Source organism: Branchiostoma floridae, chromosome 6, assembly GCF_000003815.2.
Source record: "Branchiostoma floridae strain S238N-H82 chromosome 6, Bfl_VNyyK, whole genome shotgun sequence".
Lineage (NCBI taxonomy): Eukaryota > Metazoa > Chordata > Leptocardii > Amphioxiformes > Branchiostomatidae > Branchiostoma > Branchiostoma floridae.
In genome coordinates this window covers 25,351,575-25,377,132 of record NC_049984.1, presented here as the reverse complement: position 1 = coordinate 25,377,132, position 25,558 = coordinate 25,351,575, and the positions used below count along the sequence as shown (strand labels likewise).

General features: G+C 40.2%; 2 protein-coding genes across 2 annotated transcripts in view; both read right to left on the bottom strand.

The window, feature by feature from the left end:
- The window catches only part of LOC118418241, a 72,828-nt gene that overhangs the window by 45,442 nt on the left and 1,828 nt on the right, over positions 1 to 25,558 (bottom strand). The gene's annotated exons all lie outside the window — the stretch shown is intronic.
- Positions 1,210 to 3,728, bottom strand: LOC118417199. The gene is made up of 6 exons (XM_035822659.1): positions 3,599 to 3,728; positions 3,181 to 3,318; positions 2,890 to 2,994; positions 2,444 to 2,776; positions 2,047 to 2,189; positions 1,210 to 1,706 (listed from the first exon to the last, which is right to left on the bottom strand). Exons 2-6 carry the CDS (start codon positions 3,278 to 3,280, stop codon positions 1,584 to 1,586), a joined length of 804 nt encoding a protein of 267 aa, XP_035678552.1. The 5' UTR covers positions 3,281 to 3,318; positions 3,599 to 3,728; the 3' UTR covers positions 1,210 to 1,583.

Here is a 25,558-nt window from a genome sequence, read left to right as displayed (position 1 = left end):
CCCAACATCCGCCGGCCCCCTAGAAGGGGCATGTTACAGCCCTGGACAGCAGAGTTTGTGTTACACAGACTATATCCATTTGACACAAATTTAAATGAGAAACAGGGTAAACATGTACATACTATTAGGCATCACAAGAGTGTTAATCCATGCAAGAATAGAAAAAAAAGTACAGATAACACATTTGGAAATTTTACCTGACTGTTGGCTTCCTGGATGAGTTAACGTTTCATCTGCAGTTTGCGGCAGTCTATGATAATGAGATATGTTAGAATACATCACAAAACAATTATCTTATCAGATTCCTCCTTAAATGTATGTGGAATGTGGAAAGGACTAGCCAAAAACCAAAATGTAAAAACATTGATCACCTTTTTAATACACATGGCATTAACTGCGAATGTTTTGAAAATATCCCTGAAAGCAACAGATAGCATAAAAAAGATCACTAACGGGTTTCGGAACCAGTCGGAAAGGCCAGCTTCTCTGACGGTTGTAGTTGCAGGTGCGTACGTCTCACAGACGATTTCACCGCTCTTGAAGTGTTCAATAGCGCTGATATCTTCTACTTGGAGGAAACGGTCAACATCTTCCTTCTCCCTGTGGCCCTCACAGCTGCACCTGACGCACCACTTATACCGGATCCCTGGGACCCACTTGTTGATGATGTCTCTCAGATCCTCCTCAAGACCTTCCCTCACGCTCGGCCCATGGCTGAAGCAGCTTTCCTCATCTTTCACTGAAGACACCAATTCAACCTTCAGGAAGAACTTTTCCTTTGTGAGGATGAAGGTCTGCCTCTTACGGTCATTCGTGATGAACTTGGCACATGATGCATACGCCAGCTGCGGTTTGACGCTGAGGTAGCGACGCATACTGCTGATGACCATCCTATGGTACAGGCCGACTGGGCAGAACTTGCCGTCAAACACGATGAAGATCGGCTTGCTACACGTTGTATTGGGTGGGTAGAGCATCTTCTCATCATTAACAGTCGTGAGTAATGATGGAACGAAGTACGTTGCCTCCCCGGAGACATCACACCTTGGACCGCTCTCCTCCTCGCTGCGCCCATGGCATCGAAGGACCAGATCAAACTTTTCCATCATGCCCAGCAGCTCTTGCTTGTGTTCCATCAAGTTGTACCGCAGGGCTTCTTCTCGGTGACTCCACACGTAGTCTATCAAGTGACCTCGTAACTCTCCTGTCTCCTGCAGCCTATCCCATTCATCTTTCACCTCACGATCTCGGTACTGCAGGATGGTGATGATGGTTTTGCAAACGTCCACGAACCACTGTGGTTCCAGGATCACGAAGTCACGGAGGTTCTGGATTGGGAAGTAGATGATGTCTCCACAAAGGTGCCAGAAGGTCAGGATGCTGATGGCGTTCTCTTCTGGCGTGGTTGTCTTCGGCGGACTGCCGATTGCTTTCATGACTTCTTGTAGGCTGCAGTATCTCCTACCTTCTTTGTACATATCCTGCAACTTAGACTTGACCTCTAACCACTTGACAGGGATTCTATCTCCCATGTAGCTTTGCTGTCTGGCCAGGTTCAAGATGAATCCTCTCAATTCCGACACCTATGGATCTTCTGGGTTCCGTTTTGTGTTGTCCACTGAAAAGTACCTGTCAATAACATGCTTGTCAATGACCTTACCTTTCAGGTGGTTTCTTGTGTCACTGTGAAGCTTCTGTATGGTTTCCTGGAAGGGAACAGGAATAGTGTATGTATTAGAATTACAATGAATGGTGAGGACAATAAACAGACTATGTCAACAACTGTGACATTCTTGTCATCTACCAAAGAAAAATTTACATAGAGAGCAATGAAACATGGATTTGAATACTTTAAAAATACAAGTGGCGTCAGTATAGATTAGTCATAGCGCACACACACACATACATACATATCTATATGTATGAATATATGCATGTTTCACGGTCATCTTGATTCCAACGGCAGCTCCCACGAATACAAAATAGAAAAGAAAAACTTTTCCGAAAAATCTTTTTATTGTAAGCATATTCCTAAAGACTACCAACCTCGGTAACTTGGTCCTTGTTTGTAAAGATGAACATCACGGGTGGTTCGATGTCTCTTGCTGCTGGAGTTCGTCCGACCTCATGCTGTAGTACTACTGGTCTCGTGTGTGCCCGTATGGACTCCAGATGATAGTCGATGAAGTCTTTGTTACGTAAAGGTGCATACAAAGGAGAAACAAACAATAAGTCTAATTTTATGTATTCTCTTCTCTCTATAATGGCAACGGAGTCCAACATTGTATGAAAACAACTGAAAGGTTTAAAATTACCTGAAAAGAAATGAAATATTCATCCTAGGTTTAGGAAGATGACAACTTGTAATTGTCAAATGCAGAATGACAAACACTATATGGAGTTCATGGCTAAAAGTATCACCCTAACCCATCCCAATACTTACCTTTTTCCTTATGGCAGTGACTAGTTGGACCACTATCAGTAGACATTTCCACAGGATTGTCGATGGGTTTGGTGAGGTCCATGGTCATGCCGTAGATTGCCCGGTGGGTGTAGAAGACCTGTTGGGTACTGTAGAAAATCTCCTGCCCCCCAAAATCCCAGATAGAAATGTGGGGGTGCTCTTTGGTGCCTGTGACATTGGATTTGTCATCCTGTTTCCTGAAGATTTTTGTTGCCTTCAAATAAGCTTGAAATGTCTCTCTGATTGTTCCCTGTTGTCTGTTCGCTACAGATGGGAGTGGGTGCGGGGCTTGTTCCACACGTTTGTTTATTGCTGCAAAAGGATTTGGGTTTCAAATGAGCACCATATTTTCAGGTCTAATTGAAACTTAGCTAAGATCGCTGAGTATAAATAGAGACACAATATCTCAAATGACATAAACGTACTTGTGGTGTCCGGCAGGTCAACATCTGGTTGACTTTGTTTGTCTTTGATGGGTGCTTTAGGCTCTTTCCCACCTTCTTTCACAATCCTCGTCTTCTTCATTGCCTCTGCAATGGAATTTTAAAATGGCACTGTTTAGCTACAAATAGGACTAAAGTTCTTTTTTAAACCTTTGACCAGAAGACGAAGTGCATCTATAAAGAAGAATGCATACTTAGGTAAATTTTCAGAAACCCAAATACCCACCACATTATTGATTCCCTAAATACATTTAAAAAAGTCTATGAGACTACCTGTTATGTCCATGACGTCAGAGTCAGGTTGGTTTTGACTCTGTTTGAGTGGTAAATTAGGCTGTTTTGCTCGTTGTCTCTCATGCCTCAGTTTCTTCATTACGTTTGCCACAGCATGTGGAAAATGATCCTCTTGACCTACAAATAAGAAGTGCTTTTAAGAAATCGTGACAACTGGCAGCATTTTCAGTATACGAATCTAATCTACTTCAGAATACATTATCCTTGCTTTAACATTTTATGATTAATAAATCAAAATCTGAATCGTTTAACATGTCCTCAGAAATACCTCCCAGCTTTCTCCATTGCTGTTCCTGTGCCATGACACATGGATGGATCGCTATGCCATCAGTGATTTTCCATTCTGGGTCAAACTCGTCTCCAAGTAGACTGTTACACAGGTTAGTTTTGCCATTACCGAACTTGCCCACAAGTACAAATCGGGTATTGTAGACCTCCGTGTACCCTTCTTCACAGGCTCGGTCATACAGGGCTCTCAGTTACGGGCCTCCCATCTCCACCTCCATCGGTACTACTGCGGAATCTGAGGATCCTAAATAAAGCAGCAATGGTCATCATATGAATGAGATCAATTTTGTGAACCGGTTTCCTGTACGACCACTTTGTAGCATACTGGATTAATGTACACTGCAGTCGAGCTAGTCTCTTATGGCCAAGGTAAATCAATGAAATCTCAGATAAACACCGAACTGCAAGACGAAGAAAATGTACACGCACAGTATGAACAATGATGATGTCTGTCACATACTAACCTGTTGCAGAGACGGACGGTTCCTTGAATCTCCCAGAAGACGGCTTGGGACCAGTTTCAGCCTCCGATTCGCCCTGTAGAGGAACAGAGAACACATCTCAAATTATCCATAAACAAGCAACACAGCTACAGAAGTTCAGATGTGCATATTTGCAACAATCTTTCTTTCGTTTTGGAAAAAAAATTGTCGGATGTTTTAGACCAAATAGCCTGGACTTTATGCTATTGCCAGGAGTTCTTGCTGATCTATATGTTAGGTGTATATTGTTTCATGGATAGACTTGCGTCTACCTTTTCCTTCTTGTCAGTCATTTCGTTTTCAAGGTCGTTGTTTCCGTTCTTTTCCATCCCGTCTTCTTCGTCGTTTTCCTCACACTCGTCTTTGACACCGGCAAGGTTTCGCTCGTTATGGACGGTCGCAAGTACGATATCTGCAACATGAACACTATACGTGAATACATATTGCAGACATGCAATCGTTAGGACATACACTAAGGTGATAATTTTATCTCATCTTATTTCATATTCCCATTTATTTAATTTTATTTCTGTATATGAATCAGCTGTCTTGCCCATTTCAACAAAGACAGAGGCTATTGACAGGCAAGCCAATGAAAACTTTCCCCGCTAATGACTGAGGTGGACCCCACTGAAAAAAACCCAGTCCTCGATAACTCGAGAGTTTACACACGTTAATACTGCAGAGATGCAATTTATAGATATTTTTCGGACTACATTTTAAAGATCAGAGATAGCTTAAGAGCCAAGTGATATCGTTAAATTTCTAAAAGTTACAGAAATCTGGTAAAATATGGCAAGTCTTCAACAGCTGTCTTCAACAGCTAACGATGTTCTTGGCACATTTCTGCTTCTTGGCACATTTATGCAACATTCCGCAACATTCCTGCTTCTTGTCAAATTTCTGCAACATTCCGCACCACATCCAAATTACTAGTATTACAAGTTGATGGTGGCCGCCTAATTACAAGTTGATGGTGGCCATCCAAACACTAAGAGGAAGAAGAAGTCAAACACGTTGAAGACTCGGGTTACCCGCGTCCCTATACTCGGGAAAACGATCGTACGACAGAGATATCGTCCCCAAACCTAACGCAAATTTGAGCCCATTTCATTTGCAAGCGTATCACCATGGGTCCTATAATAACGATTTTGACAGCTATCTGCACCATGTCGGTGGCTTTGTCGTCAACATGTTGTTAAGTGTCAGACGTGTTTTCTACGTTGAGTCAGCCATTGCAGCAACAGTTGGCGCTCATTAAAAACGTCCCTTTCCTTCTCAAGTGAGGAAGGAGAGCCATGTAAAGTGCTTTCCCAAGAGCAACATCGAGGCATGTCAAAGGACCCATTTTTCTAACCCAAACATCATATGACGCCACTAAGCCTATGTACAGGTAGCGAAATACGCAATGTCATAAGCACAACATTTTATGTATATAAGAACAATACAGGTAGCACCAATGCTTATGTTTATTCCAACTTAAACAAATCTACTTATTGATATGCTCTGTTCGTTTCCTGACCTGCCACATCTGCCATGTGCATGTCCTGCAGTGCCCACCACACGTCAAAGATGTTTGGCCAGTACGGTTGTCTGTCCAGCCACAGATGCAGACTCTCCACAGTCATCTCCTTCAGCCCTCTCAGGTTGATGTTGCACCTGTACTGAATGTCGTCCAAGTCAACCTCCGTGATACCCAGACGACGGCCGAGTTCCCGCCATCTTCGACCAACGTGCTCACTCAGAACTGTTGTGATAATGGTCCGAATGATGGTCTTGGAAATGAATAAGAGAAACAAAACTTTCTGATAACAAAATGCGGAAATTAAATTGAGGATTTAAGATGAGGAAATTAAGTATTCAAGTGAGCAGCATTAGTAAAAGACACAAATGCATCAAACCAAAAAAGCAAATGTAGCATGACAATTCTTTGCATATATGCTATTGAGTTGTCTCTTTGTATAGAGTTTGCAAAACATGTAACATAGTAACATGTTACACCAAACTTCTCTACCAATTAACTTTGGGTATTTTACCCTGATCCTGCTTCCTATGATTACACAACTATCAAAGAATATCTCAAACGGATTTTGTAGAGATCGATTTAACTCTTGGAAAGGTGCTTTGTCGGGCTCTAATTCATTGAATATTGTGGTGACCATGAACCCATACCTCCTCTGTTCGCTGTCTTGCTTGTATGGCGGCCCGATGTGCTGAAAGCTCCGAAGGAAACTGGTGTCCAGATTGCTGCGATATAGATAAGACAATCACTGCTTTCAGTTCCAAGATAATGATTGTTTACGTTACCTAATACAAGCAACATATATGACTTGGATTGCAGAAAAGATTAAATAACTTTCTGGTATAGTCTCTAAACATAGTGTAACACGTTATATTCGTTGCTCAGGTCCATCTGATCGATAAATAAATCAATTCATTTGTTTTTAACATTTTTTTTAAATTCAGGGAAAGTATGGATTCTGTACCATGATATGAAAGGCAGTTTTGCATAACATTGGTATAGATATATGCTTCCGTAGAATCAACGTGTGTGTCATTGACGTTGTCAGCACCGAAGGTTACTTTCCTTTACGCTGTAATAGTGAGGAAGGGTCAATCAGACTTAAAGTCAATTTTTTGGTCATATCTTAGCAATATAAAAGCTTTTCATGTGATAACGAATATTACCATACCTTGTTAGCCGCGTTTGTTTCGTTGGCACTCCACACGGTGTAAGCCACAAGTTTGGTACTGTCTCCCACAGCAACGTCATAGGGACTCAAAACCTTTCTTTCTCCAGTGCCTTTTTCCTACAATGAGCAAAATACCGGAAGGCTTGTTTATGGACGAAGAATGATCATTTAGTGTTATTTATGAGCTATTATCATGAGACAATTCTTTGATAATATGTCACAGTTCGTTTTAGAAATGAAGGACGCACCCCATACCTAGATACGAGCTATGATCTGACAGACTATTGTTTCACAATATAAGGTTAAAATTGTAATTCTATCACGGTGTTTCGATTTGTGATATTAGAATTGACCAACGTCTACTTGTGTTATTCATTACATATACCAAACGGAACAAATATGAGTATGCTATTAGATAAAACAATTGGCTTTGGACATGAAATAGAAATAACGATTCGGGGGATAGCCCTATACTATAATTGAAAAGGTAGATTTGATTAAAGCCTTTGTGACGCTTATTCATTTACTCTACAGGCTATTGTGTCCTAGGGCTGTTCACCTCGGACAAATATCGAAGTCAATCTAATGCCAACATGAAACAAGTCAAATACCTTGATCGCTGTGCATGTTGTGTCTGCTCCTGCACTGATAAGCAGATTCACGGTGTTGAGGCTACCTGATGCTGCTGCGATATGGAGTGGGGTTACATCTGTAGCCTTCTCATTGGATTCAAACGTCTCCATCTGTTGGGATGAAGCCATAATCTATTTATTTCATATAGCCAATATTACAGCCGATCAACAGTGTTTTGTCAAAACATCTAACTGAGGGGTGTGGTGGATCATGTTTAATTTTCTATGTACCATTGAAAGAAGATACAGCTATTTTGGTTCCGTTTCTATTCTTGCTTTTAAGAATAAGTGGATTGCATACATGATCTCTGGTTCTTGTATTTATCATGTTGTGGCAGTTCCTCTATATCTAAAGAACCCAATAGGTGACACATATAAGATTTCAACTTACCAGTACTTTTGATATAGAAAAGCTAGACAAATCAATACGAAAGTTGTGAAACTAGGGCGAAGTCGACAAGTCGGTCTTCTCCAGAATTTCCGATCGGATACCATGGAAGCAACTACCTAGTAATAACTAGTTCGATGCTTTTATGATAAAGGTTAAGTTTATGGATCACATCAACGAGCTCATTGATTTTCGCCTGATTTCAGAATTATTTTCAAATTGGTATAATCTCATTGCATTTGCAGTCTGCAAATAATGTCATTCTTAAAATTTAAAATTTTCTATTCCTTTCCGTTCATGTGAAATGTATCAAGAAAATATTTAAATTTGGCGCACACAGGAATACGATAACCGCTTTGTGACTTATACGGATTTATTATCTCCATTAAAAAATGGAGATATAGTTTTGGGTGTGTCTGTGTGTCCGGATTTTTGTAGTGAGCATAACTTAATCTCCAAGCAGATCCACGGTAGCGTAATATAGTACTAAACCCACCATATAGGTGCCTGTTTGACTCCCATATACGGCTATACTCCTTGGCCAGCTTGAAACTACATGGACGGCACATCAACGGATTCGAACCCAGAACCTCTGGGTTGTGAATCGAACACCCTGCCGATTGCACCACACGACCACACAGAACATGAACGGATGTATATTATTATACGCGTACATTTCTTTAGCCTCCTACAATTACCGTAAGGAACAAGGGAAATCTTTATTGAACCGACGTCGTAAGTCTTCATATCAACAATGGTCAACTTGTGGTGTTTGATGAAAGAGGTGGAAGTAGTTCAGAGCTGTAACACGTACTATTTAACTTTACTATTTCATCAAGTCAAAAAAGCAAGAGCTCGTTGCTGACGTTATATTCAACAGGGCCAGCTATATGCACCATTCGTGACATTACGTGTATCATGTGTTGTCATTTTCCTAGTAAGTGGCCATGTCAGTTACTAAATAGACTTCATGTCGTTAGGATCATAGTAATAGTAATTTACCGTTGATTTCTGGTTAATGGTGGCTTTACTGGCGCTTAGAAGGGCGGCGGCAACTTCAAAGTGACCATCAATAGCTGCCCCATGTAGAGCCGTGAAACCTTGACATGTCGTGCCCTCATTGTTAGTACCCTAAAGGAGACAACAATCCATGTTCAGAGAGCAGTATTTGCTCATATATATCGTACCATACTATGGCGCTATAGTACAAATTATTTTCAATTTTTTCAGTTATTTGATCCTTAACAAAGACACTTTTATGTTCGCATTGTGTTTGGCTACCAAATTTAATTAATAATTGGATTGCAGCATTTACTCCGAAATAGCGTGACTAAAACTTTAAAAATTTAATTTTCTATCATTAAGAGAGTGCAGACTCTTTATATGGGTTGTCAGATTCTGTCTAATGGAACGTAGTCAAATCTGCATATTTATAACCTTATTTAAATATCTGGAGAGAAAAGTTGACGTTCGATCAGTGATCAAGTTACTTTCGGTAATTTAATATTCATTTGTGACATCTGTCACTTAGGTTGGAATTAACATCATCAGATATCATACCTAAATTGTGCAAATCAGGTCACACTTCCGATGATTAAAAAAATCAATAATTGTTTTGCCGTACATTTGATAATATTACCTGAATAACCGATTAATCCTTTTTCAAGACCCGTAACGAATTTACAAAATGAATAAGATAATCCGTTCATACAAGATGTATGGGTTAATTGGTAATGGTGCCGGTGATGTTCTTCTGCACAAAAATAGACACAATGGAGAAGACCTCAGTGTAAAATTCCATTACTTTAATTTCTCCAGTCTACCTGCATAACCTTGTTCACATCTGCTCCAGTCTTCAGCAGCTGCTGCACAACTTCCACATGTCCATTCTGGGTTGCTATGGATAGTGGAGTGGTTCCGTCCTGTGTGGTGTTGGAAGTAAAATGTGATGTCATCCGATGTGAGTGGATGAATCGTTTAATCTTTGATACGTTACATATGTACCTTTTTGTGTTGCCACTGTTTCCAGGGCCCTGCTTGGAAATCAGCACACGTTGCTGAAGGAGCGATCAGGATCTTTTCATAACTATTGGTGAATTAATAGATAATTTTAGTGAATCATTGATTCCTTCCGACAAGAATCCCCTATCAAAAGTAACTCAATAGAGAGCAATAAAATCTCTTCTACAAAATATATCTAAATTGGTCATAGAGGGCTCAGAAAGTTTTCTGGGAAAACTATACACAACGTACATGGCTTCAACCTTAATCACTTTACTATTTATAGACAGCTGCCTACAAAAACGTCCACATGCCCATTCTGGGCTGCTATGGATAGTGGAATGGTTCCAGTTCCATGCTTCCTGTGTGGAAGCGTGAGAAACATATAATGTGAAAATAACTAGTTTTCTATACAAAATCTATACAACTTCCATCCATGACTAGAGTGTCCGTGTAAGATTTTATTTGCTTGTCCGTCTTACGTGTTTAGCCGTGTTCACTTCACCCTATTCACCTTGACCTGTACGTAGCTTGTTAGAAAGCAAAAACGTACAATAAAGGTCTTCATTCATTCATTCATTCATTCATTCATTCATTCATTCATTCATTCATTCATTCATTCATTCATTCATTCATTCATTCAACCAGACAACAGATGAATACAATGCCTGACAATTATGTTTTATAGGCTTATCAACGTCTTAACCTTCCAGTAATGTTACCTGCGCAACCTTATCCACTTCTGCTCCAGCCTTCAGCAGCTGCTGCACAACTTCCACATGTCCATTCTGGGCTACTATGTACAGTGGAGTGACTCCCTTCTGTGTGGAATCGGGAGTAAAACATGATGTGAAAATGAACAATTGTCTCCTTCCGACACAACGACCCATATCAGCTTTTACTCGGTGAAGGGCAATAGAATCTTGGATGTAACATATATAATACATAACATACAAATATTGGTAGTAGAAGCATTTATCACGTTTCTTTATACCGTATGACTAGAGTGACTAGATATGACTAGAGTGTTATTGCCAAGTTTTATAGGCTTGTCAATTTCTTACCCTTTCAGTAATGTTACCTGTTCAGCCTTGTTCACTTCTGCTCCAGCCTTCAGCAGCTGCTGTACAACTTCCACATGTCCCATCTGGGCTGCTATCAACAGTGGTGTGACTCCGTCCTGTGTGGGAGTAGAACTTGATGAGAAGTTGTATCTGAAAGGAGCACATTATGTACAATCGGCAAGTCCAAATAACTGTTGTAAATATCGTTTTAAAGTGTCCTACCTGCATAGCCTTGTTCACTTCTGCCCCGGCCTTCAGCAGCTGCTGCACAACTTCCACATGTCCATACTGGGCTGCTATAAACAGTGGAGTGGCTCCGTTCTGTGTGGAATCGAGGGTAAAATGTGATAAGAATGAATAATTGTTCCCTTCCGACACAGCGTCCCTAATCAACTTTCACTCAGTGAAGAGCACTAGAATATTGTATACATTATTATGTAATCCATAACATACATCAATTGGTAAAATCCGTAATTTTATTTCCAACATATGTACATCGTACATGTCTATAGTGTTATTGTTAGGTTTTATATGCTGGTCCATGTCTTACCCTTTCAGTAATCTTACCTGCTTAGCCTTGTCCACCTCTGGTCCAGCCTTCAGCAGCTGCTGCACAACTTCCACATGTCCATTCCAGGCCGCTATGTCCAGTGGTGTGGCTCCGTCCTGTTTGGAATCGAGAGTGAAATGTGATGAGAATGAATAACTGTTCCCTTCCCACACAGCGGCCGAATCAACTTTTCCTAAAGGGCAATAGGCATCCTTTTATACAACATGTGACGAAAATTTACAATAGTGCACTTTTCATACAAAATCTATACATTTAACATGACTGGAGTATCAGACTGCAGTTGTCCGTGTAAGCTTTTATTGGTTCGTCCGTCTTACTTGTTTGGCCTGGTCCACTTCTGCTCCAGCCTTCAGCAACTGCTGCACAACTTCCACATGGTTCTTCCCCGCTGCTATATAAAGCGGTGTGTGGCCATCCTATTGACGATTCAACAAATATTATGTTTGTTGTATTCTTTACTCGATTTAATTTTGGATCAAAGTTTTTATGAAAAACAATGGTCATAAGGAACGCTAGTTCACCTTTATGCGTGGGATATCCTATATCCGTTCTTTTTAAAGACAGGGTTTATTTAGGGATATCGGGTCGACCCGGCGGTTTCAAACTGTATGATTTGAAAATATCACAATTTGAAACCACGGTCTGTCGAATAAAGGTGAAATAGTGTTATATGTAACATCTTACCTGATCGGTATTATTCACTTCTGCCCCAGCCTTCAGCAGCTGCTGCACAACTTGTACTTGTCCGTTATGTGCTGCTACGATCAGTGAGCCCGGTGTTGTTACATCCTGTAGAGACGTGGAATGTACATGACACCATGCGGATGTTTGTTGCCATTGTTTAGAATTGATTTTAAAGTTTTGTAATTATATGTCTAGGACATTTGATACTTCAGAAATATTTTTAACACTGTTTCAACTTTATAAATATTTCCCTGGTCCTGTAAAACTTTGGAAATATTCATGGTGTGGAATTGGATACTTCTAATGGTTTCTAAATAATGATAACAGCATTCTACCATTATTTACCATTTTCTACCATTTTTTGTAAATGGTTCGGTGGGCTGGGAAGATAGCAATTCACACATCCTTGCAAGTATGGTTGGGTGCCATCACTGCCATGCAACAATGGCCCACCACAAAGGATCCACCAGTGCCCAGCTGTGAAATCTAAAAATATACAGATGCAACAATAGGGCTTACTTTTATGGGGGCAATAAACTAATTTTACCATTTGGCCATGTTTACCATTTTTTGTAAATATTTGTAAATGTGAAATAATCACAGAGAGGATTCACAATTATTCTAAATAAAGATATTTTTGTACAGTTACTTTCAAAATGTTTCTAAAATATTCAAAGAAATTCAAATAAATGAGTATTTTCTTAGTCAATTTTTTGAAAATAATTTACTTATTGTGGCTCAGATATTCTTTTATTCAAAATAATTCAGACTTATTATAAATATCGCCTAAAAACCCTCATGGTGTCTTGGAATGCACTCTATGCAGTATTAAACTTAAGTGCGTGAGGTGCCATATTTTGTTTGTCTCTTTGTAGCGTTCCGTACGTCGTTTCATGGTACGAAACACTATGTAAGGCAGAAAACGTACAAATCCCAACTGAAACGCATACAAACAAGAGTTCGGAAACCTTATATCTCTAATAGATATTCTGATTTTGCAAATGTACATAATCTATGTTTGATTATGCACACATTTAACTACCTTTCACAGGTCAAATTCTGACAGTCCAATCAATTACCCCTTTGCTGGGGCGGGGGGGTTGTTTGGGGTATACACAACTTCTTCCTTGCATCACAAGCTATCTGCCACCAGGTCAATAGATTCTTTAAAAAGTGCTGCAATACCAAGGTCACATTCCAGGGGCCCAAAATTAATATTGACTTCAGTTTTCCCAACACCTACACGCCAAATAGGCAGAAAACACAACCATTTGACTCTCTGTCTACACAGAAGAACATCACCGCCTTACAAGTGATGCAAAATAAAGCAGACAGACTTACTTGTGGAACTAACCGCACCACAAGACTCTATGTAAGCAACATGTGTACATTTCACAAAATACTCCTTTCTAAGGAACCATCATCATTGTACTGTATACTCTACGTGCACACCTGGTATCTAACCAGCACAGCTACCATACGAGGCATACAACGCGGAGTAACTTTAGAACTGGGAAACCAAAGACAAAAAGCCTTAAGAAATCTTTCACATATAGAGCAACATCCGAATGGAACCAACAAGTAGCACATGGGTTACAAACTATGAGTACATCAAAGTTGTTTTGACAGAAGCTAGTGAAACCCATGCGAAGCTCAGCTAATGGCACATAAGGTACTTGATATTTTTGATTAGGCACATGCGTTTTTTAATGATATTGTGAATGGCATGTTATATGTTGTGTGTGCAAGTTATGTGTAATTATTGCTCCTGGAAAAGTAGATGTTGTAGTGTTAAGCTGTCAATAACTAAAGGAGTCAATAAACAATAAACAAATAAACGAATATTTGGCCTATTTCTGTTATTTCCAGCCACACGCGTAGAGGCTATCGGGAATGCACACGATTAGGACTAACCCTATAAAAGTTGACTGTGCTAAAATGCATCAGGAAAGGGACTTTTTTGCACAGTTTAGCAATATGGAACAATTACATAATGAACAGTGGGTTATGTACTTACTACCTCTTCATGTTAAAGTAAATAGAAGGTAACGCCATGTTTGATCAGTTTACCTGTTATACTTCGACGTTACATAGGGGGGAGCTGTGACAGAAATAAAATGGTAAATATAGGTAATAAGCTACAGGTACCCGTAATCATCAAAATCATCAAAAAGAAGCCCACGAGAAGTTTTGAAAATAACTAGGGATCAGCTAAACAAACACCTTCGCCATTTTGAACAGGTAGACTTTGTGTAAACATATCTGGAGATCCCGCGCCCTCCACCGAAATAATCAGTCAAGTATCTTATACGTACATAGTCGTGCACAAAACTTTGCAATCGTACATCACGTTTCTTTACCTCTGGTATCTGTACTTATCTTGAAAGTCGAAACGTTTGTGTCTTCCCGTTTTAGCTAGCTCTGTGCCCACAGTGTAAAGTGCAAACATGTTGGCTTACCTTGGTGATAGTTGCCCCCTCTGACATTCTGGCACATGTGAAAACTTCAACAGCACGGCAAATCAAATCAAATCAAATCAACTGAAATACTAGTAGTCTATCCACTCTCTCTTGATCCTTGATACAATTCACATCCTTATAATAGCTTGTTCCATTGCTCACGGAAACAGTAATCTGTAGCTTGTAGGCTGATCATGATCTACAAGTTCTGGGTTTTTCCAGATGAGTCACATGCTACAAATGTTATCTTCAACCAATAGGATTTTGAGAACGACTTGGCTGACCAAACTTTACCCAACGGTTTTGGACTTTGCTTTTTGGTCACATGTCTGGGGCCTGACATAAGCAGAAATGGGTCCATAAGTGCGTGACAACCTTCAACTGATTAATCTTATTTTTTCAAAATTGTTTCTTTTGCAGTAAAAACTGTCTGAATTCCACAACAATTGACAACTCAATATAATCTGCGCTGTTCGAGGGTTAATATCGCGTTAACATCACTGTAAAATCATCTTGGGAACATAGTAAAACTTTATAATTTATTTCCCACGTGCACTATAGGCATCACATAATTAGCTTTCATACCTCAGAAGGAATTACAGGAGTTTTGTCTATCTAGATATCGTTGTAATATGGAAATAAGGAAAATAAGCTAATAATATAGGAAATAAGCTAAGAACCTACAGAAAATTTAAGCAATTGTATGAAAGAGAAAAATACCTGGATATAACAAATTTTAGCTATCGCCGAGTCATGACTAAACTAAGGATCAGCGATCACCCATTGGAAATTGAAGCCGGTAGATACAACCGAACTCCTCCTAATGATAGACTATGTATATTTTGCGATAAGAACCACATGTATGTAGAAAACGAAATACACTTTATCCTAGAGTGCTCACTGTACAATGATCTGCGCAATACATTTGTTAATGCTACGCATGTAGATCAGAAATATGCACACATGACGAAGGAAGATATGTTCAAATATCTCATGTCTTCATCTGACCACGATATACTAGAAAATCTCTGTAAGTTCATCTACAAATGTTTTAGGAAGAGAGAAGATGCATATAAACTATAGTATGTGAAACTGTATAACTCTGCGTTTACTACCTTTTGTACCAAACTGACTGCATTTAGCCCCAACGGGGCATGAATATGCAATAAACTTCATTGTCATTATGTTTCCGTCTAACGTAAAATGGATTACCCCGCTGCCATGTTGATATAATGTGTAACCTAGTTGTATAAACATTTGAGGCAGGCAGTAAATACTTAAAAATAAAGTCTTCATGCCAAGGCACACAGTTTGCTGATTAGAAAAGTTGAAATTAATTTTGCCGACAGCAACCACATGATGGGATGTACATGTACAACGTTGCACGATTATATACAAAGTTGTAGTGGGTAGACTGACGTACGCCATGCTATAGTAACGTAACGGTATGTTTGATATGTCATGGGGCTGGTACGAAACTCGATCGGTAAGGTCTGTGCGGTCGTTGCCCCGTGAGTGGCGCGGATCGGGGTGATGACAGCTAGCTGTGACAAAAGATATTGGTCTCAAATTAAACTTCTTGACTAGACGCGCTTCTAATACATAAACGGTTTTCTTTTTCAAATGGCTTAACTACGTATGGATTTAGCATGCTTCTTTCTCCTCTAATTCATTGATATATTCTACCATTCTCTGCTAAGTATACAAACGTTGTCTACTGCTGTTTTACTTGGGTGCAATTATCCTTTATTCTGGCAAGGTTTTTCAATAAGAATATCATTATTGTACATGTATTTTCCGAAGTACCGTACTTCACCCAAATCTTCATAAGTGGCAACTATTGTCATTCGTATAGTTACGCATACTATCGTGATCTTTCTCCACCACATTAATTTGGAGATCCTCCATGATACAAGCTTGGGGTGGTTTAAAAAAACGCTGGCGTGTCAGTCCAAGGCCCCTTGTTGGCCAGGACGACCCGCAGGCTGGTTGACTCTGCGTAACAGCTGTTCGCTACACTATGGTGTGATGCGGAAATAGTTTTCCGTGTTTGTTACCTCCATGAAATGTCATGGAGGATATATTTTACCCTGCGTTTGTCTGTGTGTGTGTCTGTGCATAAGTAATGAGGAAATTGTATAATTCCGTTGTTTTCAATAACTGGACTTCAATAAATGTAACACATGTTAATTATGATAGGTGGAATATTAGCAGATACCAAATATGGTAATGAGGAACTTATTTGCATAATTTATGTAAAAATTGCAAAACCGCTTAATGATTAATAATGGGAATTTTATAATTGTGACATGTGTACGTTTGTCAATGATGAACAACACCATGCAGAAATTATGTTAATGTCTTAAAGAATTGCATGAAATTTACGAAAGCTCGAAATTTTCATGGAGGTATGAGGTCGCCGAACTCTAGTTTATGTTTGTATTGTAGCTCGTTATAAAGCGTAGTCTCCACCTGACTCTAATGGTAACGGGCATTGTAGCTTGTCCGTTTACTGCAAAGTAGCTCCTCCTATTTACCTTACATGGAGTGTCTTTTCCTTTTAGCTGCCGATTGCTGAACTGTGCTGGAGATTAGAAAGACCACCTCATTGTGTAGCAAAACAGTCCTGTAATCAAAGCTATGTGTTAGTTTGATATTGTATATTATATGAATATATCATAAGATTAATGGCGTGCCCTTGGGCACGTCACTGATGGATTTTAAAATAAAGTCTCAAAGTCTCATATGTATACATCTGTAAACTTTTACTCAACGTGTAATAGGTGGAATGCACTTTTACCCACATGATAGAAGAATTGTACTATTACCCATATGATAAGTGGATTGTGCTATCATCCTTGTGAAAAATATACAATACTGTTACCCATTTGAATAGGCGGAATGTACCCTTGTAATAAGCGGACTGTAATCTGTTCTATTGCCCATGGAATTCTTCCAGAGAGATACTAGATCACGTTTCGTCACTCCACGTACAATAGTTGTAGATTAGTTCCTAAGTATTCGACAAATCTACTACTTACTTTATTTTTTTTTTCAATAAAGGGGAAAAGAAAAATTATATCTGTATAGCATTTGTTTGTTGCTCATGGAATATCAGCCTCTTATAGACTTATAATTTCCGCTTTATAAGTGAGCTCAAACTTCAAACTGACAGACAGCCTCTCTTGAAGCAGGGAAAACTAATGTAAATATTTTGTGCAAATATCGTACATATAGTCGATCGAGCAAATTATCGGCAAGTCAAGAGGACACAAGGTCAACGAGTTCTTGTGTTTAAAGAAAATTTCTGCTATGGTACAAGTTAGAAGAGCGATAGTATAGGCGTATTGTCGTTAAGTCCTTGCACGTGTTAGAAAAGGTGTCAAACTTTGCCTCTCAGTGAGTGTTGGAGTGGAGCAAATAGTGTCAAAAATGGAGACAAATATGGCTGCTGCGGCGCCTTATCGTCATTTGATAAACAGCCAATCAGCGGAGGCGTTTACATCAGGCTGGGTCAGAGGTCACTTGTAGTTCTCCTCAGCACGTACAACAAGGTCACACACCAGGGGACACATTGTCGATTTTGACCTTTGTCTTCCAGCCCACATACCATGTCATTATATATGATGAATCCACAGGTTCTTATGTTATGCTGACCACAGGTATCCGGAAATCACACACGCGCGCGCGCGCCAAAAACAATGCCTCTAGTTTGCACAAAAGACTGTTTGGCTAAGTTCATCCGTATGCCCAGTAGCAAAACGCCGTTTATAAGCAAACGCCATTTATTTCATCAGCACTCTCGCTGCACTTGGGGCACGCTTGCGGCATTGCGGGGTTCAATATTAAACGCATATGTATGTACCTTCACGAAACCTAGAGGTGCCCCCACGAAACCCAGAGGTGCCTTAAGCGAACCTAGAGGTGCCGGTTGCAAGCACGACGATTTTTTGAAAGTTACAAAATAAAACAAGTGGCAAAATGCCCCAACAGCGCCCCGTCAGTGTCGCCACCCGCCGACAATGAAACTCTCCGTCACTCTTCCCGTCACACAAAAAGTGAGAAATATCAAGCATTTTCATGTCATAAATTTAAGAATTGTTGAATAAACCTATAAACATACACAATAAATAAATTGTGCAAAACAAATATAATCGATCGAGTCAAATCTGCTTGTATATGGTTCGTGTAGGCTCATTTGGGTCACTTCTTTTACTGTAAAAGTCTTTCAAGATTATTTATAGCATATGTAACATATAATTCATAATTATAAGGGAAATCCTATCATTATGAATCTCATTTTGGGGCATTTTTATCATTTGCAGTGATTTTTCATAAATTGACAACGCTGCTATTTCCAATAACATGTTCATTTAGCCTAGAAACGCAACAGTGCCGCACGTCAGTGTGAGTGCCAGAGAAAATCGGCGTGCCGCAATGAACGAACCCCGCAGTGCCTCAAGCGTGTCCAAAGGGCAGTGAGAGTGCACCTTAAGCAAGCTACTTATTAATTGTGTGACTTCAAATATTTGGTCTTTTTCTACATTATATACATGTACATCATGATTATCATCATCATCATCATCGGGCGTGCTGGTTGCACGGATGGCCATGACTCTCTTCCTCCATCCTTCCCTATCCTCCATAGCCTTGGGCAGTTCTTCAGTCGAGCAGCCAGAGTCATCACATATTTGATGTACATATGTTTTGCGTGGTCTACCTCTTTTTGCATGACCATGTTTGGAAGTCCACAGATCTACCACCATTACCTCATGTCATACGGGAAAGAAGGCTGAGATTCGCAGGTCTCATGATTATAATATGTTATATACTAAGATACCATGCCCTTAGTATGCCCTATCATGTGTATGTTTTGTCTTTGTTGTGACCTGTACTTAGCTCGATTGGGCAAAATGTACAACAAAGGTCATAATCTATCAATTATTCCTAAGAAGGATGACTTTGTGCTCGTTGTTGGTGCAACAGGACAGACTTTAATGGCGTATTTCTTTTTCGTCCTCGTCTATTCATCATGTTCTCTCTGTAAGCCATTCTGAATGCATGTTCGTTAATTTGGGTTGTTAGCATGGCTCATTTCCTTAAACAGTAGAAGTCAGTTAATTGCACAACGGATAATTGCACACTTCTGTTAATTGCAAGAAAACCCAAAGTCCCGTAGTGATACGGCCCAGCTAAATAATTAGCTTTGTTGCACCATCCAGATAATTGCACAAATGTGATGGCAAATGGGTAGTGCAATTAAACTGCTTCTACTGTATAGCAATTGGACCGTACCTACAGCGTCAAAAAATGGTAATTTTTCAGCTGGAACTGATCTACAAAATCAAGCGTTTACTTTCGTCTGCAACTGTGGTGTACGCAGATGTGAAGCAAGCGCAGTATATCAGCGTTGATGATGTTTTCTGTATATGGATGGCATTCAGCACCAAGGACAGGTCGTTGTAAATTTTGGAACCGGTATGTAAAGGTAAGGTACAGGCCGGTTTACTATGAACCTTTGCCAGTTATGTGTAAAAGTGCACATGTATGAAAGTCGTCATTCTGTACTGAGGTAAAGTAAATTTAGTGTTAAGATAGACTCTCACTCTTTAGAATGCTATAAAGACAATCGTAATTAATTAATTGGTAATTGTAATTAAAGTACATATAATCTCAACGCAAATCAAGATCTCTGCATAGATTTATTATTTGTAACTACGAATAAGGGCTATCCACATCAATCAACCAGATTTCAGAATTTTCAAGTCATCCTAGTAACAAACCAACAAATAAGCCAACAAAAAAGAAAAGCTAGGTAAAATGAATAACTTGTAACTACCATGCAGGGGGTAACAGGCCCCTTGGACTATATAACCACTGCCTGTTGTCTGATTTTGAAATTCCATGACAGAAAAGAATTTTGTGCAGATCAAATTGTACAATACTCTCTACTTAACGTCTATGTAAAACAACCCTAGAATAGGCTAATAGTATATGTATATGATAACCAGGAAATTGTCTATGAAATTTACATGTAGTGCTTCTGTGAAAACATCATACTATGAAAACTAAGATCACTTGAAGTGTCTGCTAATGAAAGCAATATTTTGAATAGAAAACGTTTAAAGGAGATGATAAAAAAAGTATATCTCATTTGCATAGGAAAACTATCGTATAACGTTATTTTGACTACATGAAGTAGATGAATCTATAACTGTCTGGACACAGTCAGATGGACACATACTGAACACCCATGTTGCGCCCCGAACCGTGCCTTGCCACAAACCGTGCCTAGGCACGGTTTGGGGCAGTCCCCGCGTGCCCCAAACCGTGCCTGGGGAAAAAGCACGGTTTGGGACACGCGGGGAATGCCCCGAACTGTGCCCAATCGCGCACAGTTCTGGGCAAGCAGGGGACCTTGTCCCATACTGTGCTTTGGGGCGGAGCTTAGTGTTTTAAGGGGAGGAGTCTGTCCAACGTGCTTTTTTCCCTGCAGCCCCGCCATCTTTGTTTTTCGGGGTGCTGTGATGAGGAGGAATCAACGTAATTCACGCTCGTCTTGGAGCAGTTACGGACTTAGAGTTGATGTGGCAAAGACAGACGGATGTCATAGCACTAATTTCTACAACAATGATATGTATTATATATATATATATATATATCCAAGGCTGTAGATTTAACCACAAGGCACGGTTTGGGGCAAAGCACGGGTCAGGGCACAAACTGTGCCTCAGATAATTGTGCATTGAGGTCTGACACAACGAACTGAATCATTAAGCTTGGAGACTTGATCAAGGTGCAGCTGGACGTTGTCATGTTATATGTGGTATATTTAAATGTAATTATTATATAAATGGGATGCACTCACATAGACGTTCTAAATTCTGTGTCTTCGATGCACAGTTTTATGGATGGAAATCATAAAGTGGGAATCAAAAAGGACAAGATCAAGCCTTATTTGGAAACATGGGCGTGAATAATTAGTTATCACTACCCCGTCAGTCATAGTGATTGACAGCGCTTCTGGGCACAGACCGGGGCAGTCGGGCAGTGCCACGTTCCGTGCCTGAATGGGCACGGAATGGGGCAGGCACGGTTCGGGGCGCAACACCCATCTCCAGCTCTGTTTTTGTGTAGGTAGCAACATACATACATTCTTACAATTCAAACAAAATACAAATCCAAAGTTATTGAACGCTATTCACCATATTTGAACAGATGCATGACAGTAATATCTGATAAATTTTCTTCATTTGAAAACAAAATATGTTGATAGATACATGACTTAACAAATTCCTTTATGAATTATCATCTTCCACCTACTTTCATGTGCTGATAACGAGATTGAATATGTACATTATATAATCTTTATTTAGAATAGAGATTTACTGACTACTTGCAAACTACTATATGCACAATCAATAGTCTATTACAATATGGCACACTGGTACGGGTCATTTCCACGTACTTACAATAACGACCAATGTACATTGTATTGGACACTACAGTGTTAGTGCATCCAGTTTCTCTGCTGTGGCTATCTCTTCAGCAGAGATAAGAGCATCTCTCAGTATCTCTATACTTGCATCTCTACCATTGATAAAGTACCAAAGCTTCAGGGCTTCCCGACAGCACTCTCGTGGGTCCCCGTTATGCCTCCCGGCGATCTCGTCAACTTGTGTTGCAGTGAGTCCAAGATGGCGGCTGAGTTCTGTCCAGCGTGGGCACACGTCTTCCACGATTATGGCGAAACAGCTTTCTGTGCCTTAAAAGGGGAGGGAAAATAATACCCAGTTTTTTTAGCTAGTTTGCTGAGTGCAAGGCCATTGAAATACAAACTGAACAAAACATCTAATAATAGTATATTTTGAGAGAAATTATCGCTCTCAAATCTGTCCTGCGCATTTTTGGTTTGGCTAAAAGATAATCATATTGAAAATACAGTTCGGTATGATCTTAAGTTTGATAACAGTTCTAAATAAAACCATCCAACCACCAAAACACAGACGTAGTTAGGAGCAACGCTCATAAAGAATCTTGAAATAAATCACACAGGGAAAAATACGGGTCGATGGCGTGGGCAGAAACGAAGTGCGTAAATCACTGATATGTTAAAATATTATCACAACACAATAAAATACTTTATATTTACTGATTCTTTCGATAGCTATCTTGATTTTATGGAGCAACTTACTTGTACTTCCCTGACTTGTCTGCAGTTGTGTTGACTGCCGTGAGTATACTCCTGCCTGCTGCAAGCTGCATGGTACCAGAATGTTATCAATGAATAGACCAAATGCTATCTATTACACAGAGCTATTTATTTTACTGTTTAATTTTGCAGTTAATTTGTGATAATGAGGACTAGAAATATTGCATCAGAATTTTCAGCAATACTTACGAAAGGCATACTTTCTGAACACATACGAAAGGCATACTTTCTGAACACATACGAAAGGCATATTTTCTGAACACATTCTTCTTCATTCTTAGTGTTTAGGTGGCCACCATCATCTTGTTGATGTTTCTGCCACTTAACAGACGTGCTGGTCCAGAAGGTACACATTTTGAATACATACATGTAATAAACGCATGCATTCTGAACACACAAGAAAGGCATACTTTCTGAACACACAAGAAAGCCATACATATGGGAAAGGTATACTTTCTGAACACATAAACACATGAACCAATAAAAAACACTGTGTTGTTATGACTTCCTTATATAACATTGCTTTTTAATCAATAATCTGTCACGAATCACTACTCACTCCTCGATATTCTCTGCCGTCGGCACCTCTCCGATGGAGATGAGCGCGTCTTTCAGCACTTCTACAGTCGCACTGCTGCCGTTCAGCTGAACCCACCGGTCGCAGGCAGCCCTGCAGCACTTCCGTGGCTCTCCCCGGTGTCGCTCATCGATTTCCTCAACATTTGCAGATGAGAGGTTGAGGCGGAAGGCGAGCTCTCTCCATCTTGGACACACCTCCCTCACAACCAGGTGAAAGTAGCCCTGTGAAACTGAAAGGTCAATCGGCAATTATTTTCAAATATCTAACCTTCCTTTCTTTCAGTGTTCAGTTACATATGGATACAAACAGAACAGCATTTGTTTGCACAAAATATTCCAAAACTTATCATCAACATGTCTTCTAAAATCTAATCTTCACTTGCATCAGTACTGAAGGTAGGTAAGATTTTCACCTTAAGCTTTACATTTTTGGTGCAGCAGTATCCAATTTGATACAACTTTCAATGAGAGAAAGGGTGAATATTTACACACTATTAGACATTAGAGTGCAAGAATAGAAAATCGTACAGACAACACATCTGATAATTTTACCTGATGGTAGGCTTCCTGGATGAGTCAGCGTTTCATCTTCAGTTTGCGGCAGTCTGTGATGATGAGATATATTAGAATAGATTTCAAAACAGTTATCGTATCAGATTCTTCTTTAAATGTATGTGGAATGTGGAAAGGACTAGCCAAAAATGTTAATACATTGATCACCATACACTTGGCATTAACTATGAATGTTTTAAAACTATCCCCGAAAGCCACAGATAGCATAGAAATGATCACTAACGCGTTCCGGAACCAGTCGGAAAGGCCAGCTTCCTTGACGGTTGTAGTTGCAGGTGCGTACGTCTCACAGACGACTTCACCACTCTTGAAGTGTTCGGTAGCGCTGAGATCTTCTACTTGGAGGAAACGGTCAACATCTTCCTTCTCCCTGTGGCCCTCACAGCAGCATCTGACGCACCACTTGTACCGGATCCCTGGGACCCACTTGTTGATGATGTCTCTCAGATCTTCCTCAAGGCCTTCCCTCACGCTCGGGCCATGGCTGAAGCAGCTGGCATCATCATTTACTGAAGACACCAATTCAACCTTCAGGTAGAACTTTTCCTTTGTGAGGATGAAGGTCTGCCTCTTACCGTCATTCGTGATGGACTTGGCACATGACGCATACGCTAGCTGCAGTTTGACGCTGAAGTACCGTCGCATACTGGCGATGACTATCCGATGGTACAGTCCAACTGGGCAGAACTTGCCGTCAAACACGATGAAGATCGGCTTGCTGCACGTTGTACCTGGCGGGTAGAGCTTCTTCTCATCCTTTACAGACGTGAGTAATGACGGGACGAAGTACGTTGCCTCCCCGGAAACATCACACTTTGGACCGCTCACCTCTTCGCTGCGCCCATGGCATCGAAGCACCAGATCAAACTTCTCCATCATGTCCAGCAGCTCTTGCTTGTGCTCCATCAGGTTGTACCGCAGGGCTTCTTCTCGGTGACTCCACACGTAATCTATCAAGTGGTCTCGCAACTCCCCTGTCTCCTGCAGCCTATCCCATTCATCTTTCACTTCACGATCTCGGTACTGTGGGATGGTGATGATGGTTTTGCAGACGTCCACGAACCACTGCGGTTCCAGGATCACGAAGTCACGGAGTTTCTGGACCGGGAAGTAGATGATGTCACCACAAAGGTGCCAGAAGGTCAGGATGCTGATGGCGTTCTCTTCTGGTGTGGTTGTCTTCGGCGGACTGCCGATTACTTCCATGACCTCCTGCAGGCTGCAGTATCTCCTACCTTCCTTGTACATATCCTGCAGCTTAGACTTTACTTCTAACCACTTGACAGGGATTCTCTCTCCCATGTAGCTCTGTTGTCTGGCCAGATTAAGGATGAATCCTCTCAATTCTGACACTTCTGGATCTTCTGGGTTCCGTTTTGTGTTGTCCACCGAAAAGTACCTGTCAATAACATGCTTGTCAATGACCTTACCTTTCAGGTGGTTTCTTGTATCACTGTGAAACTTCTGTATGATTTCCTGGAAAGGAATAGTTTCTGTATTAGAATTACAATGAATGGTGAGGACAATAAACAGACTATGTCAACAACTCTGACATTCTTGTCATCTACCAAAGAAAAAATTACATAGAGAGTAATGGAACATGAATTTGAATACTTTAAAAATGCAAGTGGCATCAGTATAGATTAGTCATAGCGCACACACACACATACATATATATATGTATGTATGAATGCATGCATGTTTCACGGTCACCTTGATTCTAACGGCAGC